The 17,670-nt window shown below is 56.8% G+C and overlaps 5 protein-coding genes across 5 annotated transcripts; 1 reads left to right on the top strand and 4 right to left on the bottom strand.

The window, feature by feature from the left end:
• Positions 1-1,244: 1,244 nt before the first annotated feature.
• On the bottom strand, positions 1,245-3,524 carry INS49_002597 (uncharacterized protein; the record flags this gene model as incomplete). The annotated part of the gene is made up of 6 exons (XM_043163405.1): positions 1,245-2,316; positions 2,376-2,784; positions 2,838-2,994; positions 3,050-3,127; positions 3,180-3,281; positions 3,333-3,524. 6 exons carry the CDS (start codon positions 3,522-3,524, stop codon positions 1,245-1,247), a joined length of 2,010 nt encoding a protein of 669 aa, XP_043031911.1.
• A 4,134-nt stretch (positions 3,525-7,658) lies between these two features.
• Positions 7,659-8,130, bottom strand: INS49_002596 (uncharacterized protein; the record flags this gene model as incomplete). The annotated part of the gene is made up of 4 exons (XM_043163404.1): positions 7,659-7,719; positions 7,813-7,899; positions 7,978-8,036; positions 8,095-8,130. The coding sequence occupies 4 exons, from the start codon at positions 8,128-8,130 to the stop codon at positions 7,659-7,661; spliced, it is 243 nt and encodes an 80-aa protein (XP_043031910.1).
• A 315-nt stretch (positions 8,131-8,445) lies between these two features.
• On the top strand, positions 8,446-11,486 carry INS49_002595 (uncharacterized protein; the record flags this gene model as incomplete). The annotated part of the gene is made up of 3 exons (XM_043163403.1): positions 8,446-8,795; positions 8,848-9,632; positions 9,685-11,486. The coding sequence occupies 3 exons, from the start codon at positions 8,446-8,448 to the stop codon at positions 11,484-11,486; spliced, it is 2,937 nt and encodes a 978-aa protein (XP_043031909.1).
• A 781-nt stretch (positions 11,487-12,267) lies between these two features.
• INS49_002594 (uncharacterized protein) lies at positions 12,268-13,966 on the bottom strand (the record flags this gene model as incomplete). Its single annotated transcript, XM_043163402.1, has 2 exons — positions 12,268-12,534; positions 12,593-13,966. 2 exons carry the CDS (start codon positions 13,964-13,966, stop codon positions 12,268-12,270), a joined length of 1,641 nt encoding a protein of 546 aa, XP_043031908.1.
• A 2,274-nt stretch (positions 13,967-16,240) lies between these two features.
• INS49_002593 (uncharacterized protein) lies at positions 16,241-17,229 on the bottom strand (the record flags this gene model as incomplete). Its single annotated transcript, XM_043163401.1, has 3 exons — positions 16,241-16,778; positions 16,926-17,058; positions 17,121-17,229. The coding sequence occupies 3 exons, from the start codon at positions 17,227-17,229 to the stop codon at positions 16,241-16,243; spliced, it is 780 nt and encodes a 259-aa protein (XP_043031907.1).
• Between the last annotated feature and the right edge of the window lie 441 nt (positions 17,230-17,670).

Here is a 17,670-nt window from a genome sequence, read left to right as displayed (position 1 = left end):
CACACGCGATGAATTTTCCTGCATTCATTTCCGGAGACACGATGAGTTAGGAGTCCGGTAAGGAAGGAAAAAAACGACTGAAACATTGGCGGATATAGGATTCCCTTCACTCTCTTTGCCGGGGACCAGATGTCAGTACACACGCGAGCTGGGGCAGGAGGAGTGTTTGGGCTACGGCTTGGAGAAACGGTCATGTTGGGAATAAGCAGCAATTTGTCGTAGCCCTTCGCAGAAACAACCCAATTGATCAAGATGTCCGCCATGCTATTGTCCCCTCTTGATGCTCGCTATGTATTGTCATATGGAGAGGTTTGAGGAAGGATGCCGGGCTTTATTGCAAGACACGAGCGACAATGAATGGGTGTTGTCGCCCGAGACCGCGAGAAACCTGGTCTACTCACTCCCAGCCTCGTAGCATGAACCACGGCTCGTCATGTTCTGGTTCCCGGTGCAGCAGTCACGGCCTTCCCTACCAACGACCCACACCGCGAATTCCCATGGAATACGGGCAGCAGTAGTCAAGTTTCGATCCCAGTTTCATTTCAGGAGAGACGTAAATTGTTTAGATTGACGTGCGTGATAGCTCCGAACCCCAGACAATGGCTCCACGCAAGAACTATGGAGATAAGTATATATATATATATATGTGTGTGTGTGCGTGCGTGTAGATATGGATACAGATGAACGGAGAAGAACAAAACAGCACAAAGAATATTTTGCCCTCCCCTGCCTGCACCTGTGAGCAGAAAATAAAGACAACTGAGCCTTCCGAATAGAGGGGGTATCGTGCTTTGGAGCGAGAACGAGCTGACTGGAGATGGAAACGTGAGGGAGAAGGGTTCGGTGGGTGGCTGTAGGAGGACACGGACACGTCGGGTGTGTTGTATGGAAAAGGTATATGTATGTGCGAGTGTGTGTCCGTGTGCTCCGTGCCTGTGTGAAAATGGAGAAGTCATTGACCGTTAGGATGGCCGCTCCAAATGGTGCAACTTTTTGGCGTAAAAATGTAACACGAGAAGTCCGCCGCCGAGGGTTGTAAATATGGGTATGTATCTGGTGGATGGTTGGTTGGATGATATCGCTTCGGCTGTTCTGTGACTAGCCCCAAGTAATCTCCAGTAAGATCGGAAGGAAGTTGTCAGAGTCCATAACGTGCGATGGCATCACACACGGCCAGGAAAGAAGCAGCCGGGACACTGTGTTTCTTCAATAGAGACAAGACGGCCCCCGCGGTCCCGTCCATCTCACACAGCAATGCTGACGTTCTTCCTGTTCTCGGCCTCCTCGATGGGGAACCCGTAGACAAGCCGGAACAGGTCCCTCAGGAACCCGTACTGGCCGGACCGGAGCGTCATCCACCCGACGCTCTTGGCGACGTCGGTGGCGCTGACCCGCTTGCCCCTGCTCGGCAGCGACGCGGCGGTGCGGAAAGTCGTGTCGGCAAGTACGAGGTTCTTGTAGTTCTGCAGCAGCGTCGCGTGCGCGGGCAGCGACCCGAAAGACCCCGTGGGCAACTTCTGCACGAAGGCCTGCAGCGACGCGCCGGTGTCGCCGGCCGCCGCGCCGCCCTCCCGGCTGAAGCCGATGTTCATGGCCGCCTTGAGGATCAGCATCTTGATCCGTGTCACGTTGATGTCCTCGGCCGAGGTCGTCGTCGTCGCAGTGCTGCTCGTCTTGGCGCTCGACTGCGAGTAGCTTGACAAGTTGCTCGCGCTGCTCGACCACCTCCCACCTCGCGACCCGCCCTGGCTGCCGCCGTCCTGGTTTGTGCCCAGAACGAGGATGTTGGGTATCTGCGGGCTCTCGCTGCCGGGAGAGATGGGCGTGTCACCCGTGTCCTCAAATTCGGTCACCGGGGTCTCGGGCACGGGTGGTGGTTGCTTCGTGCGGCGCGACTGCTGGTCTTCGGACATGCTCTTCAGGCTCTCGCGCTTCGAGTGGATGGAGGAGCGGCTCGTGGTTGATCGTACGTCCGACGCCTGGCCCTGCTGGAAGAAGTTGATCTGACTCGGTCGTGGAGTGCCTCGGTCCGGCCTGACCTGCGTCCACCCTTCTCTGAAGATGTCGCAAAGTTCCCAACAGGCTTGCACTGCTGATCCCAAGAGCTCCTCGTCCGGTGCCTTTCCGTCACGAGAATTCTGTCGCAGGCTGAACAGCATCTCGGCCAGTGACCAGCACGCCCTGAGCAGCGAGTCCGTCTCTTCCGCTAGCTCGCTCCGCTGCTTCATGAGGCGGTGGCAAAGAGTGATATAGAAGTCCAATGTCCTCTCGCGGAATGCTTCTGGCAAGTTCCGGCTGTCCTGAGCGCTGTAGAGGCTATTGGGTAACGATTAGATGCTATGCTTGCGATGTGCCGACGTGGTGGGGAGCCTCACTGGTTATTTAGTTCGAAGCTGACTCTCAGCACAGAGTCACCAATCTCATCCTTTCGTTGCCGCACATCAAAAAGCGACTGACAGAAATCTCGGCACAAATCCAAATTTGCCCGCCCGTTGAGCAGCTCAACAGCTTCGTCTCGGCTGTTATACAGCTTTTGGCAGAGCTTCCAACAGCTCTTCCAAGCTTTCTCATGGGCATCCGGTGTTCCGGAACTGTTGAAGACTCGCTCTCGATGGATGGAGCTCAGGTTGGCCAATGTGTTGCACAGGGTCCAGCACTCCTCCAAAGCAGCTCTCAATGCTCTGATCTCGGGCTCCTCCTCTATCACAGCTGGTGTTACGAATCGTTCGCTAGTGGCGGAATCTGGCTCAGCGTCGGTGTCTCCTTCGTGAATTTCTGGAATCACTAGCTCATGAAATTAGTCTACGCCTGCCGAAGATGCGCATTGATTCGCCTACATTCGAGACTGCTCGTGCTGCTGGACCGTAATCGAGAGGCGTCCGCAAAGACATCGTGCAGCTTCTGCGCCTGAGGCGTGGCGTTGTCCAGGGAAAATCGTGTCGGTTTCACATTCGTCGATATTGGCGGAGGCGTCGGGTGATTCAGAGTGTTCTCCTGCGAGGTTTCGATCAGCCTTAGATATTGGACCTAGGATCGCAGTTCATGTTACCTTGGCGGATGCTTCGCTGTCGGGAGGACTGAGAAGATCGTTCGGCTTCTCAGCAGATTTGTTCGGGTCTGACGATGCCTGTTTCCCCATTTAGTTTCCAGGACAAACTGCATCCATTTTCTCAACGCACCCATTGATGAAAGCTTTCGGGGGCGTGTATGACTGAAACGGCCTCTCCTTCACTCGAACTCATCCGCACGGCATCGGGCAAGTTCGTCCTCAGCATCTTGAGCTGCGCGGGAATTAGCAAAGGCTAGCAGGACCTGCGTACATGGTCCCATACCTGTGGCGGGCTTTCGACCTCTGACGCCGAGGGCTGGTCGCTCGTCTCCGACAGTGCTTCATCATCTATCTCCGTAGTCTCCGTGCCGTTCGAGGTTACAGGTGAGGGGCCAACGATATCACTGGAAGGGCTCAAAAGATGTGCGGAGTGTGGCCTCACATACGAGGCGGGCCGAAGGGTTTGGGAATCCATTGGAGTCGGAGTCGACCTGGGGCGGCGGTTCATCGTCAGCGCTGTTGAGCGATAGGAGACACAATCGAGCGGGAAGCAGATAGAGGCAAGTGGGGAGACTTGAGCACGTCTTCAAGAGGGTATCACTGACATGTCTTTGAATGGAGAGAAAGGAGAGACTAAATTTCCCGTGGATGACCTGAGTGGTGCCTCGAGAGCCATGACTGGGTGGCCGCCAGAGCTCTGAGCAATTGGTGCCAGGCGAGGCTGAGAAGCTCGTGTCGTCGTCGCAGGCGAGGCGTGGGACAGACAAGGGGCTCAAATCGGGCCTTCGGGGTGAACCATTCGCCGTGCAACCACGCTGGGAGGCGGCGGTGACGAGGGCCCCGGAAACCGGCCGTCGGGCGAAGCGAGGCAGACTGAAGGGTGTCGATGGCGGTCGCCGGGTGTTGGCCACCAAAATTTGCCGGTTGGTGACAGCGCGCCTGCTGTGGAAGCTTTCTGGGGAAGGACGAGACCAGGAGGAGGGGCAGGTGGCTATTATGAGCTTACAAGCCCTCGATGTCAAGGTAGGGTTGCTAGCACTAGGGAGGTGCAGCTAGACAGGGACAAGGCTCCAAGACCACCAGGCGATGGGGCAGACAAGTAAAACACGGCCTGAGGACGGGAGGGTGTGCCGAAAAGTATTGGCGACAGGCCTTCGAGAAGATTTCGAGAGAAGCAATGAATGAAATAGCCGGACTCGCAGAGATCTGCGCCAGGCGGAAGGGGCGTATCTTATCCGGGGCCTGGCTCCGTCTTGTCGGGTCTCGCTTCAATATGACTGGCCCAGAGGACAAGTTCGCACGAAGTGGCGGAGGGCTGGACAAGCAAAAGAACAGAAGGCGGACTGGAGACACTGTCGTTGCGACAATACTGTCTAAGTAAAGTGGTCGGCGTGGCTGCTGCAAGAGAGATAGATAATCTCCGTCGCATGCGCCTGGGCGTTCTAGGATTAGGTTCGCGCGAGTATCTGCAGTCAGTATGCGTGGGTATCCTGCCAGAGGATCGGTTGATCGAGTCTCGACCAGTGGGAGGTGCTCGGAGCCTCGTCGAAGTGCCACCAATGTGATTCGTCGAAGGTGAGCTCGAGGCACACGAGGGGACAGCAGCTCTCCGGAGCTCAGCTCTTTTGCGACGGTGTGATGGGCTCGAGGACGGATCGCGGGAGGATGGGTCACCAGTCCACGGCGAACTTGAAAAGGCCGGACGGGGCCGTGATGTTTGCAAAGCGATCGAATCCTACTGCTCTTTCGTCGCAATCACGAGCAGGGCTTCCTCGTCGGGTATCGCAAGGAGAGATGGGAGTGTGTGAAAGGTTAGGTTGCCTGCGGCTTCGCACTGCCGCAATGGCGGTCGCTGCGACGAGGATGTTCTATCGCGGTGCGGTGCGATGCGATGCAGTGCTCTGGTAGACTAACGATGGGTTTAATGTGGGAATTGACCACTTCAGCCTGCAGATGCGCGTCGGTCTCCCTCTCCCTCCTGCCGCGAGCTCCTCTGGACGGCGGCGCAGCCAGTAGGAGGCCGGCAATGTGCCGATGTGGTGGATGCCCAAGGTTGTCTACCACTTGTGAGCTGCATGAGACGACAGGCGTCGGCGCTTAGAGGTGGTGGTTAGCTTGGATGGCTCGCTTCATCCAGCAAGTCACATCCCTTGTCCCTGGGCCACCCCTGTCGATAGCATGCCGCACTCGTGGTTGAGATGGGCACCGGAACACTTCCTGAGAACCCAAAAGCCACCAGGCCGAACCATCACCGTCTCTGCCTCGGTGCGAACGTCCCAGCCGGTCGGGTAGCAAGCAGGGAGGTGGAGCATGCCGACCGAGACATGGCACCATCTTTGCCTGTGAGCCAATGGAGCTTGGGTTGTTGGAGCTACACACGCCCGGAAGACCGAGCTGGTTGGCTGGCGGGCAGACTGGGTGCGTGGTTGATCTTCTCAAGAGCTAGACTGCCTGTGTGCCAAACATGCTGGTGCCATGTGTCATGGCATGAACGGAGCAGAGCAGAGCACCGCACACGACATAACACATCGGCTGGCCGCTCGAGTTGAGTCGAGCGCGTGCCGGAGACCACAGACATCGAGCCTGGGCCGACCACATGATGCTGTGCTCCGGAGCATGTTGGGCGCCACCGGTGGCACAACACTTTGTGCAACAGGATGGACGGACGTTGGCTGAACACAAAAGTCCCGAATGAGGTGGCTGCTGACTTCACGGCCATGCTCAATCGCGATGCGTCATGACGGGCATATTTGAGCCTCCTTCAATTGCTTTCTCCCCCGCCTTACAGCCCCAAGAGAGAGGCCTCGGCACTTTCTCTGTCTGCGCCGCGAGCATCAGCACGGAGAGTCGAGAAGGGCTGGACTCGGGCTAATTTCTGATTGCGTCCCAAGGACCCCTCCCCCTCGGTGGGCCTTTGGTGGTGCTGGCTTACTTGCCTGGCTCAATCCCGCAACGAGGCATCCCACGCACCCGATGGACTGGGAACTGCGTCATACTGAGTTTAGCGTGCAGCTATATTTGGGGCTTCAGGGCAGATCACCCCACTGCCTCTGCCTGTTAAAGAAACGAGACTGTTCTTGAAGTAGTCGCGCACGTTCCGAGCCTGTCCATGTTGATCAATTGACGACAGGACAGGAAGGGGATGGCCGATAATACTCAAAGGAAAAAGAGCAGCGGTGTGCATATTTTCTCTTTTAGGCAAGTTGATGAGCAGAGCTGGGCAGGACCGGGTTGGAAGCACGAAGGAGGGATTCGTCCGAGGTGTTGGACGGCCGCTCCCAAGCAGAGCCAGGCCTCCAGGAAGGAGCCAAGGAAGTGATCCCCGCTTGCTACTTGGTTGACAGTGCCTGTGGGTCATCCCTCTAGCGCAAGAGCTTGACCCCTACCGTTGACACCAGCGACCTTGGCCGGGACGAGTGAGCTTCCAGAGATGCCCGCCCCTCAGGCACACCGGTAAATCTGGCATTGCCGTCTGACATGTACATTCTGCCGTCACCCCGTCACCTTGCCATTCGGCCATCTGCTTGGTCGCCCTACGAGAATTAACTTGTCTGAGTTGAAGCATCCCCGTCAACCTTGCCTTGCTGCTGTGTGTGGGAGTGTGGCAGTCGGGCGTGGGGAGCGACGGAGAGGAGGACATTATGAAAATTCAGATCTGCACAATTCAATTGCAGCGTAGCGTCCGACTTCAGTCTGCGCCTGCGCCGCACACGAGCATGTCAAGTCAAGCGCGTGAAACAACTTTCCTGCATGTTGGGCCGACGCATTGCATAGGACTTCCTGATGCGGCCAATATCTCCTTGACGACTCCCTTGCCGAGGCTCGACTGCTCAGTCAAACCTCGCCAGCTCGGTCATTGTCCTCAATATCCCAGTACATACACAGTAGGTAGGCAGCGGGCGTGGCCCCAATCTGGCCGCATCTTAGCCGCTGGGAAGGGCTGTAGGTTTTTTAGATTTGACGAAGACGCGTCGATGTTGATCCTGCATCGCGGTAAGTGCGAGATTTGGTCTAGATTGGCATAGAAGCAACAAACATGAACTGCTTAGCCAGCTCGAAAAAAGACTGTTGGCCCGGCGGAAGCTCAGTCAGACACCCTGCAGAGCCGCGTCTGTTGCCCCAATTGTGTGGTCAAAGAGATGGCCACGAAGCTGGCCACATGCAGGGGCAGCGCAGGGAGAGACCACGGAAGAGGCCCGGTAGGCATTTCATTTGTGTTACCAGTGTCTATTATAAACGCCGAACCACGATGCGCCTCCTCTCACAGGTGCCTAACCTTGTCGGAAAGCGGCCTCTGCATAATCTCTCCAGGGCGTGAACCTCGTCTCTTGTAGTGATTCCAGTCCAGTCCGGCCTGGCATTTTAGAGCCACTCCTCCCTGGACGTGGGCACAGTCATGTCCAACAGATCATCCGCGGCCGTCGTCGCGGTCCCGGCCGTGCCTGCTCAATGCAATATGCCATTTTGCCGCCACGCAGGCTGATCTCGTGCTGTCCTTTGTTGTCGCTGTCGCGTGGAGTATGCCTCGAGCCATGTAATCCTCTTGAATCCGCCTTATTGCCTAAACGCCACGCAGTGAAAACTCTTGCTTTACATCTCGGCTTCAACTTTATTGTGGGTTGTCGTGGGCAAGGCTGCTCTTCTTGACCTCGCGTCCGTCTGGGGTGTACCTGCAAGCAGTCAGTCATTTGCTTTAATGCGCGACCAAGCAGGTGGGCGCCAGCTTCAGCCTTGACGTTGGATCTTCAAAGGCCGTAGCATACTTGAGCAGCTTCTCGATCAGGTCGACGTGGGTCATAATCATACGGCGGCAGCAGTACCGCTTGCAGCCGAGCTGGTCCATGGCGTCTCTATTGCATCGCATCGCGTCGCGTCAGCCCAGCCCGATCATACAGACTAGCTCCCATCGTATCTTGGAATAATCTCACCCATCAGGGACGTTCTGGTCAATCAGTGCCAGGTAGCGCTCCCAGAGATCTCCCGTCACCTGCGCTGCCGTCAGCCATTCTGTACTGGGGCCTGTCGAGCTGGAAGGGCTAGCGAACCTTCCCGCAGGAGAAGCAGCGGATGGGAATAATCATCTTGATGACTGTCTCCGAGGATAAACAGAGCAGACTGGGTGATTCGATGCGGGTCGAAGGCCCTGCGATGCCGTTTGGTTGATTGATCGACGTCGGAAAGCGGAATGTATGAGGCGTAAGGCGTAGATGCCCCAAGACTGGAATTCTTCAAAGCGGCCGGGAGAGGCTAGGCCCACTATAATTTCTTATCGCTCCCTTATCGTGATATTTTTCAGCAGCAGAACCCTTGTACCTGAGTTTTTGCAGACGGCCATGCTCGCCCATGTTCTACCTGCTGCTGTTCCGGCCCAGCACAATATCTCGACTCAACCCACCATGGCTTCTTCAAAGTCGCAGTCCAGCAAAGGTGCAGACAAGCGGAAAAGAGAAAAAGTAGACCAGGAGGATCTGTCGCACAAGAAGAAAAGGAGGCAAAAGCAGCAGCAGGACGACCAGGAGGGCACCCCACGCGCATCGCCCAAGAGGAAAGCAGCAGCACCTGCCGCCGAGGACCAGCACGCTTCAGAAGAGGATTCGACCTTCAAGGACCTATTCTCCAAGCACAAGCCACGGTCCCAGTCCAACGGCGAGAGCACAAAGTCCAAGGCCCTACAGAAATGGAGGATCTCGGAGCCAATGGGCGGCAGAATGTCTGACATAGATCCCATTTTCAGTGCCGATGAAAAGTGAGCCCGGGTCCCTCGCAAGCTTCGAGTTCGAGTGTGCTGACGGCCATAGGTCCCTCCTCGTCGTCTATCATACTTCCCTCCAAGTCTACTCGGTTGCCGACTCCCTCCTCGTCCGCCGAATCGCTCTGCCCGTGGTCGGCGCAAACAATGGGGCACCCTACCTTGTGGCTGCTGCCCTCTCCCAGGTTACGCCAGAGCTGGTTTGGCTTGCGTCTTCCGACGGCAGGATATGGCGGGTAAATTGGAGGACAGGATCTGGTGTGGACGAATCTCTTAGAACTGGTGCAGGCGTTATACACGATATGACCGTTGGTGCCGTCACCATTAACAACAAGCCATCCGATGTCTTATACGTTTCGGAGAGCATCAAAAACAACAGCAGAATCGTCGCCTACGACACTTCTGACTTGGCGAATCCTACGAGCCAGGTGCTGCAAAACCAGTCAGGCAAATCGAATATTTTGCAAACGACAGACGGGGGCAGCATTCTCACTGCCGTCGCAGGGAACACGCTCATGGTGGGTGCTTTGCAGCAGAAGAGTGTTGGCAGCGTTGAGGGCCTGGCTTACGACTTCTACTCCATCAACACCAGTGACGAAGTCTCCTGTCTGAGCGCAAGGCTCGCATCAAAAAAGACAAGCTCCAAGAAGAAGGCCTCACAAGAGCCCAGCGATCCTGTACTCGATGTTGCCGTGGGAGGCGTTCGAGGAGCCATCTACATATACTCGGATCTTCTCTCGCAATTACGGGCTAAATCGCGAAAAGGACTTGAGATACCAAAGAAGCAGCACTGGCACCAGCGGGCCGTTCACAGCATTGCTTGGTCACCTGACGGTAGGTCTGAGCAAGGTTCCTCAGTTGGAGTTCCGCTGCTAACGCTACACAGGCAACTATCTGATATCTGGAGGCTCAGAGTCTGTGCTCGTACTATGGCAACTGGACACCGGCAAGCTTGATTTCCTTCCTCACCTGGCAGCGAGCATCGAAAATGTCGCTGTGTCTTCCAGCGGCTCCTCATATGCTGTTCATATGGACGATAACTCTGTCATGGTCCTTTCTACGGCCGAGATGAAGCCGACGACCTACGTCTCCGGCCTCCAGTCCCTGGTCTTTGATGTTCAGAGACCCAAAGATGCACTCGTGGGCAGAGTGTTCGAGGGCCTGAGAGAGATCAACGCACCGCTGGCCGCAGCGATTGACCCCAAGGATCCATCGCAACTGCTTATCTGTGTCGGGACTAGCCAGCAAGCCAGTCGCACCGGACCTCTCCCCGTCACACCTTTCCTGCAGCGGTTCGATCTGGGCTCGTTCCAAAGCATATCTAAACAACCACTCACACGGACAAATACAACAGAGCTGTATACCACGCCGAACGGTTACCCCATAGTCGAGCCGAGGGCGTGCCAACTTGCATTCTCATATGACGGGAGGTGGCTTGCCACGATTGACGAATGGGAGCCGCCAGAGCGAGACATAGCCGCACTCACTGAGGGCTCCAATGCCGCGGCACTGGAGTACTCACGCGAGCGACGGGAGATCTACCTGAAGTTCTGGGAGACGAAGGAGGACGGCACAACCATGGAGCTGTCGAGCAGGATCAATGGTCCTCACTCGACGCGGCATTCGGAAGACGTCTTTGATATTGCTGCAGACAAGGTGTCCAACAAGTTCGCCACGGTCGGTGAGGACGGGGCCGTGCGGATATGGGCCCCCCAGCTCCGCGAGCACGACGGCCTCGCGACCACTGCCCCCAACGGCCAGACACTGGTCAGCTGGTCCTGCGTCCGCACGATTGCTCTTGGCGAAAGCATCAAGTCCCAGGATGAATTGTTACCCCTGGGCGGTCGGGCGACGTACAAAAAGAGCGGGTCCTTGACGTATTCCGAGGATGGCTCGATACTGTTCGTCGCCTACGGTCATTACAACGAGATCGTCATCTATATCATCGACATGGAGTCGGGCGAGATTCGCAACACACTCCACGACATGTGCAAGGGCGCGATCCGGTCGCTGCAGCTCCTGAACTCCTGTCTGGTCATCCTGTCACAAGACCTCGCCGTGTACGATCTCGTGGCAGATGAGCTCCGGTACGGCGTCAAGCTTGGGGAGAGGTCCGAGGCCGCCGCGCGGCTGACACACCTCGCGGTCGACCAGGCCTCGAGGACCTTCGCCATCTCGGTGCCTTTCCTCAAGGGCGCCAACGGCAAGCTGTCGCGCGGCGCCGTGTCGGAGGTGGCGGTCTTCGGCCTCGACGACAGCGAACCGCTGCTCATGCAGAAGCTGCCCCAACTGCTCACCTCGGTCCTGCCGGCCGCCGGCTCCTCGGGCTTTATCGCCGTCGACTCGGCCGCCCAGATCCGGCCCATCACCGAGGGCGCCGACTCGAGCAACATCGCGCGCCCGCTCTCCGAGCTCAAGCTCGACGACCTGCCGCCGGACGAAGAGCCCGCCGCCGAGAGCAAGGTGATCCTCCTAAACGCTGCTGGCGAGGACGACGAGGAGAACGATAGCGAGGACGAAGCGGCCATGGACGTCGACGAGGACGAGGACGACGCCCACGCCACCGTCGTCGCGCCGCAGCGGCTGGCTGAAATCTTCGACGCCGCCCCTGCCTTCGCGATGCCGCCCATCGAGGACACATTCTACCGGGTCGTCGGGCTGTTCGCGCAGAAGCCCACTTCTCCATGAGAGTATAGATTAATGCAAAATAGCCGGAGGGACTTTCTTCACCCGGGGATATTGCATGTTGACCCAACGTCGGAGTGAGGGGCCCTAGCAGGGGGACAACGGCCAGGGGTGGACGAAGCCGTCCCACCAATCCTGCGCCCGTCGTAGGGGGCCGTGGTCGAGGGAAGAAGACGCCCACCCGTCTCACGCTAGGGGCAGAAAGATCAGCCGCGCCCCTCGCGGCCTGGATGGAGGCCGCTCACCCACTGCAACGGGATCAACGGCGGCAGGAGCTGGGCGGGCAGGTACATTGGGTCGAGCGGAGGACGAAGACCCGTCGTGGCCCGGCTGCGGAAAATGGAGTGGCGAGACACCTGTTATTCCCCTTCGTGAGTAAATGGATGAGATCGATACCGCAGGGTAGGGGAAGGGTTTAAGGCCGGGGGTTGGAGGGCGGCGGGGCTGGCAGGGCAGTTGTAAAAGAGCGTCAATACCCAAGGACGTCGTCCGTCTACTATCATGTGTGATGTCCACATGATAACACTAAAAAAAGAGGGAAATTTAAGTACGTCAAGTCATCATGTGATATGCATTATATGTGTCTCCCGCATCCGGCCTCCACCCATTACCCCCTAGTAACAGGTATGACAAACAGGTCTCGTTGCAGCCTTGATCAGTCTGACGGAGGTAAACATCACACAATAAACCCAAAGCACCGGGAGAAAATTTAAGACACGCCGCGCCTCCCTCGCTTACAGACGACAGTGCTCATTGATGAAACCAGACACACTGCGGTTTCATATTACCTGACCGCAAAGCTATCCGGGAACAGTATCCCATTCGCAGTAGCAAGAACCAGCCGCTCCGCCTCGCCCCCGGTGGCGTCGTCCTCGTCCCACGCCAGCAGGCCCGTCGCCCGCAGCGCGGCCTCACCACCAGCCTCGTTGACCTCCTGCACGCCGGGCCGGCCCATGTGGAAGCTCTCGCCGCCGCCGCCGCCGGCGAAGTCCGGGCCCGGGAAGCCCAGCAGGAAGGCCTTGCGCTGCCGGGCCAGGAAGAGGGCGTTGGTCTGTGTCAGGGGGCAGGCGGGGATGTAGAGAAGGGTCGTCACTGTTGATGAGGTTGACGAGGGTGATGGTGACCGGGAAGAAGACGATGGTCTTCTCGAGCGCTGTGGCGTTGGGGGAGGAGTCTGCGCCGTGGTGGGCGTTGGCGTGGGCAGCGACGGGTTCATGGCGTATGCCACGTCCGGATGGAATAAAACATAGTCGCCCGGCCGTAGGTGGCACCGGGACGAGCGTCCGGTCGAGGAGGAGGTGTGGGTGGAGCAGGGCGTTAATCTCTTGAGATTGACACGGCTGTGCTCCGTGGAGGATGGAGCTCTGCGACGGGGTCAAGTCCCAATTTGACGGGTCGAGAAAGTCCGCCGCGCGCTGACCCTTGCCGACCCAGGGCTTTCGGGGTGAGAAGAAGGGCCTCAGAAGCCAGTAGGCAGTCACTAGCCTCACGGGCAGCGCGCAGATGGCCATGGGTGGTGATGGCAGGTACGATGATGACGAGTCTTTATGACAATCGCTTGTGCCCAAGGAGAAGACGCCCTGAAACATGCGGAAGACACTGCAGGTGTTGGCCCCGTTATACAGGTCACTGGTAGTGTTGAGCCTGGTGCTGCTGTCCCAGGGGTCCCAGTCTTCCCAATGGCCCATAAAGATCTCGCGGTATGTCGCCTTCTGGGAACGCCCGCCATATCCGTCTGCTTCCCATCGTTCGACACTTCCGCCGTCAACTTGGGCCGTGACAGGTAGAGGGAGCTGGGACCTTGGAGTCTCGTGGGGACTTCGGCTTCGGTCGGATATGAACACGCGGTCGGCGTAGGCCACGGGGAAGTTCGTCGTGATGCGTGTCCGTGAGTCCACCAAGTGGTCAACAGTGGAACCGTCTGATGAAGTCGCTGCTAGGGTCGAGTGGTGCCAACAGCCGTTCATAACGAATGTCTGCGCCTTGAGCATGTTTGGATGTGCTCGAGCCTTGAGCTGGGCAAGACTCCAATAAAGCTCGTACATTTGAGGGTCGTTCGGCGACGACGCTCTGGTATGGGGGTTATCGGCTATGTATGTGTCAAGATCTCTCTTCATAGCCCGGGCCTCGTCTTCCGGGACAACATTTCGGATCACCGCTGCGCCTCGAACTTTTAGGTCATCCAGGAAAGCATCTCTCTTTGCAGGAGCCTCAAGATCTTGAAAATCAATGGTAGGTATGACAGGGGTCTTTGCTTCGGCGATCGATGCAACTTCTTGTCGAAGTTGCTTAAGGAGACGACTCCATGACTCCGCAATCGCTGTCTCATTGCTTGATACCAGATCGGCCTTGACCTGCGCAAATCGTTTAGGCAGAGACGGAATGCCGTCCTGGGGGGACATCGGGATGATCCTGATCCTCTTGTGAGGTGCCTCCTTGAGGTTCCTGAGTGTGTGTAGAGGCGTAGATGACTTTACTGCCATGCTTTTCGACATTAGGGAGAACGTGGCAAGTCGTGGTCTCCATACACCGATAGGGAGCACCTACTATAGCCCTCTTGTTGGAAGAAGACTGGCATCCTTTATACACCTGCAGGCCCCTGGCATTGTGTCTCCCGGTCGGGCCATGCATGCAAGGAGTACAGACTCCGGCGGGCACTCGAGGGGGAAGGTAGCTTCTTGCATGCCTTCTGTGAAGCCGCGGTCTAGAGGCATGTGAACTTTGGCCTTAAACTCTACACCGGTCGGTATTAAACTGGAGCCTCATTCGGGTGAGAGAGGCAGATCTTGGAAGGAAAAGGGAGTTGCACAGCTTCTGTAGCCAGACCCTGATAGCCGCGACGCGGGCCGCAACGCCGAAAGCGAATTCTCGCTGCGTAGCATTCCTTGCAACCAATGGGAGAATTCGAATCCGCCCATCGCGTAGGGCTGGATCCCTCGTATGGTCGACCAGCCCGGACCTCAACACAATAAACGTGTTGCGTTGGCGCATTGCTGACGTCTCATCGGTCCCTGAGCCGCTGGAGATTTATGTTGCATATTAGTCCAAGTGATTTTAGCCAGATCATGCTTAAACTCTCGGCCCCATCCCCATTGCAACCAAGTCACCTTAGCTTCGTGAAGCCAGCGGATCGATCACTTTCGGTGGCCGATTGTGCTACCACGCTCTAGAATTCGAGACTGCCGTTCATATCAGGGAGCTGCGGTTGCGATATTGGCCTTGGTTGCCAATCAACTACGCTAGTAGAAGAGCACAGCGAATTGATGGGAAGCAGCTGGCAAGTCACTCCTTCTATGCCAGTCATGTGGACTAGGGGGAGAGCACAGCTCGTGCATGTCGACTCTCTCGGTCTGGAGGACTTCGTTGGTACTCGGCCTACTGGTAGAGCCCACGAGACGATGATCAGATGTGGATACTGTACCCCGCTGCCAACGCCTGACAATGAAGGTAGCTGCATGGTGTTTTGGGCATGCCACTCCCAAGTCACAGATACATGGGTGTGGGTTTTATGTGGCGTCGACATTGCCAAGACAGTGAACTATCTGGCCTCGAAGGTTGAAATAAACTAACACATTGAGCCGCGAACGAGTGACTTTGGCATGTGAGCGACCAATCAGTAGCTCCAGACGGCCAGAAATCGCAGTAGGCGTTGTAACCTGCCGCGGGGGTGGATCGGGAAGGGCGGAACGCCTTGTTAGGCATTGTACTGTTACTGATGAACCCTCTTTTGATGACTATGCTCAAAACAGAGCTCTATCGAAGGCTATTGACGGTGAGAAAGCACTGAAGTGGGTCTTGTCTCTGATCGGCAACTGAAGTTTCGGGTTGAATTGCGTCGGATCCGAACTGTAGCGCTCCAATCCTAGATGGAGCAAGGAAAATGATCCTGACGCAGGGCCTCGCTGGATATTGGTTTCTCCGGCGACACGGGCTAGCTGACCAGCTGTGGACAGACAGCAGGCAGACAGCGCGATGGACACATTCAGTACCTCCACATTTTCACCGGTGTGTAGAGAACTTCATGGGTTCGGAAAGAATTGCGAAGATCCGTCTCCGGAGGGAGGTCCAAACTCGGGCTGCGATGCTTGTCTCATGCAAGCTCGACCCAATTCAGCGTAGCCAAGCCCAATCTGTGATACAGCATTATGTCCCCGACGGATGAAAGCCGTCATTGTTGGGTAATTCGGTAGAGTAATGAAATGTCGGCCTGCTTTTGGTGATTGCTGCAGGCGTTACCAAGATACGGACCAAAGATCCGGTGCGGTTCTCAAGGTCCTTGGATCAAGCCGGCAAGGAAGCCTCTTGCCTGATCGGGGTTGGCAGAATCGGTGAAGGCTTGGACCATATGGACCGGTCCACGACTAACAGCCTTGTGGTGCGGCAGGTGGATGACAAGCAGGAAATCCAGATAAGATAAGAGCAAAAAGAAGGTCCCGTCTGGATCGTCATGTTGTGCCATCCATTGATCCTGTCTGTTTTCTCGTGGTCGCAGGTCCCCGACAATTTCTTGCCTTTGGAACGGCAATCGCCTTCTCAACCGGAAGCTCCGACCGAGTGCGAGGGAAATCCAGGAGTCTAGTCGACTCGAGAGCGTCGCAGACAACACCCTCGAGGATGGCCAGTACACCACGGACCCAGTAGTGCCCAACAGCTCTCGAAGACGGATAAGCGGCGATCCCATTCCAGGACGACTGACACTAGGGTGCGAGCTCAGACCGAGGCAAATGGAGCAGCTGCTGAGCTCTGCTGAGCAACCATCAGGATTGCTTGCTCCGCTTTGATCGTCGAGGTGCAGAAGATGCTTCAATGGCACCCTCCTGCCTCCTCTTGGTGGCCACAGACGTGGTCTTTTCGGGGGCCGCCGCTGCGGTGTTCGGAGTACCTGCCGGTGGCTTAGTTGGCGAACTTGCGCCGGTGTCGTTCAAGAGGACATAAGCCACCCGCTCCACATCGATTGCTTTGACACAGAGTCGTTTGGCCAGCTTCTGTGAGTTCTCGTGGAGGTCCTTGTATTCCTTGGCATTGTATTTCATGTGGCCTCTCCTCCCGTGATCGCACAGCCAGTAGAAGGCCTCGTCCGCAAAAAAGACTATATTCTGAGGGTCGTGGACAGCCAGAAGCAATGAGGCGGTGGCCGGACCGATCCCCTTCAGTTTTGTTAGCACGTCGATGGCTGCGGAGGCGTCGGCTTTCTTGGTGTAAATGTCCAGCGCGCTCGTGGCCGTGTCCTTGACGAAAGATTCCTCATTTGAGGACACGAGCTTCATCAGAGTTGGGCGGAACTTTCCATGCTTGCTGTTGACAGGTCAGATGGCAGGCCCAATATTGCCAGATCAGTCGCGCTCCCCACTACTGGTCAGGAGCCAAGGGGGCGTTGGACGGCGGGTCGACAAAAATAGAATAGGCTCGAGTGAACCCGAGGATTAGGCAGGTAATACGCACAGCTTCCATTCGACTAAAGTTTGCACATCCCCAAGCTGCATCGGCCGGCTTGGACTGGTCGCGGCGAACAAGGCAGGGGCCTCCACGTAACGGTAATGGTCTAGCTCTGCAAGAGTCTTCTGGCCAGGTTTGGCTGTGGACTCGTCAGCTTTCGGAATCAATATTGGGAGGGAGAAGGGGCCGAGAATTCCATACCTCCTTTAGAGGCAGATACGGCTTCGATGAGCTGGTCGTATTTTGCGAGGGCGTCGCGGAATTCCTGCAGGGTGATGTCCTCCGGACTGGGGAAATGGCTGTCCACCATGTTGGCCTGTGCCCCCGTCCTTTGTGAGCATGAGGCGAGGGTTGTTATTCGCAGCCGACGCGAGCTGAGAGTCCCAACGATACCACGATATGGCGGCTTGTGCTTGTTTCTTTGGCCACCAAGGACTGTCGCCCGCCAGCCGCGCTGCACTGCACGGCAATGCGCGATAGGCACGGCCTCGGCGAATTATACAGGAACCTGCAGCAGGCCAACAACGATTGACCGCTGAAAGGGCTGGGAGCTGGAGAACTGGGACGGCACGGCGGACCGCACACGATGAGATTTAGCCACAAGAGAAGCAGAGCAATGGATGATGCGATATATACAAGTTTGTTCCGGGCTGGCTGATTGTGGAGCAAGGAAGAGAGAGGGTTGACGGCGCTGCTTGGCCTCTGTCATTCAAGAGGATAGCGGGGTGTGATGTGTATTGTGTACAAAAGA

Source organism: Diaporthe citri, assembly GCF_014595645.1.
Source record: "Diaporthe citri strain NFHF-8-4 chromosome Unknown scaffold_1, whole genome shotgun sequence".
Taxonomy (NCBI): Eukaryota; Fungi; Ascomycota; class Sordariomycetes; order Diaporthales; family Diaporthaceae; genus Diaporthe; species Diaporthe citri.
This window is presented reverse-complemented; position numbering and strand designations above follow the sequence as displayed.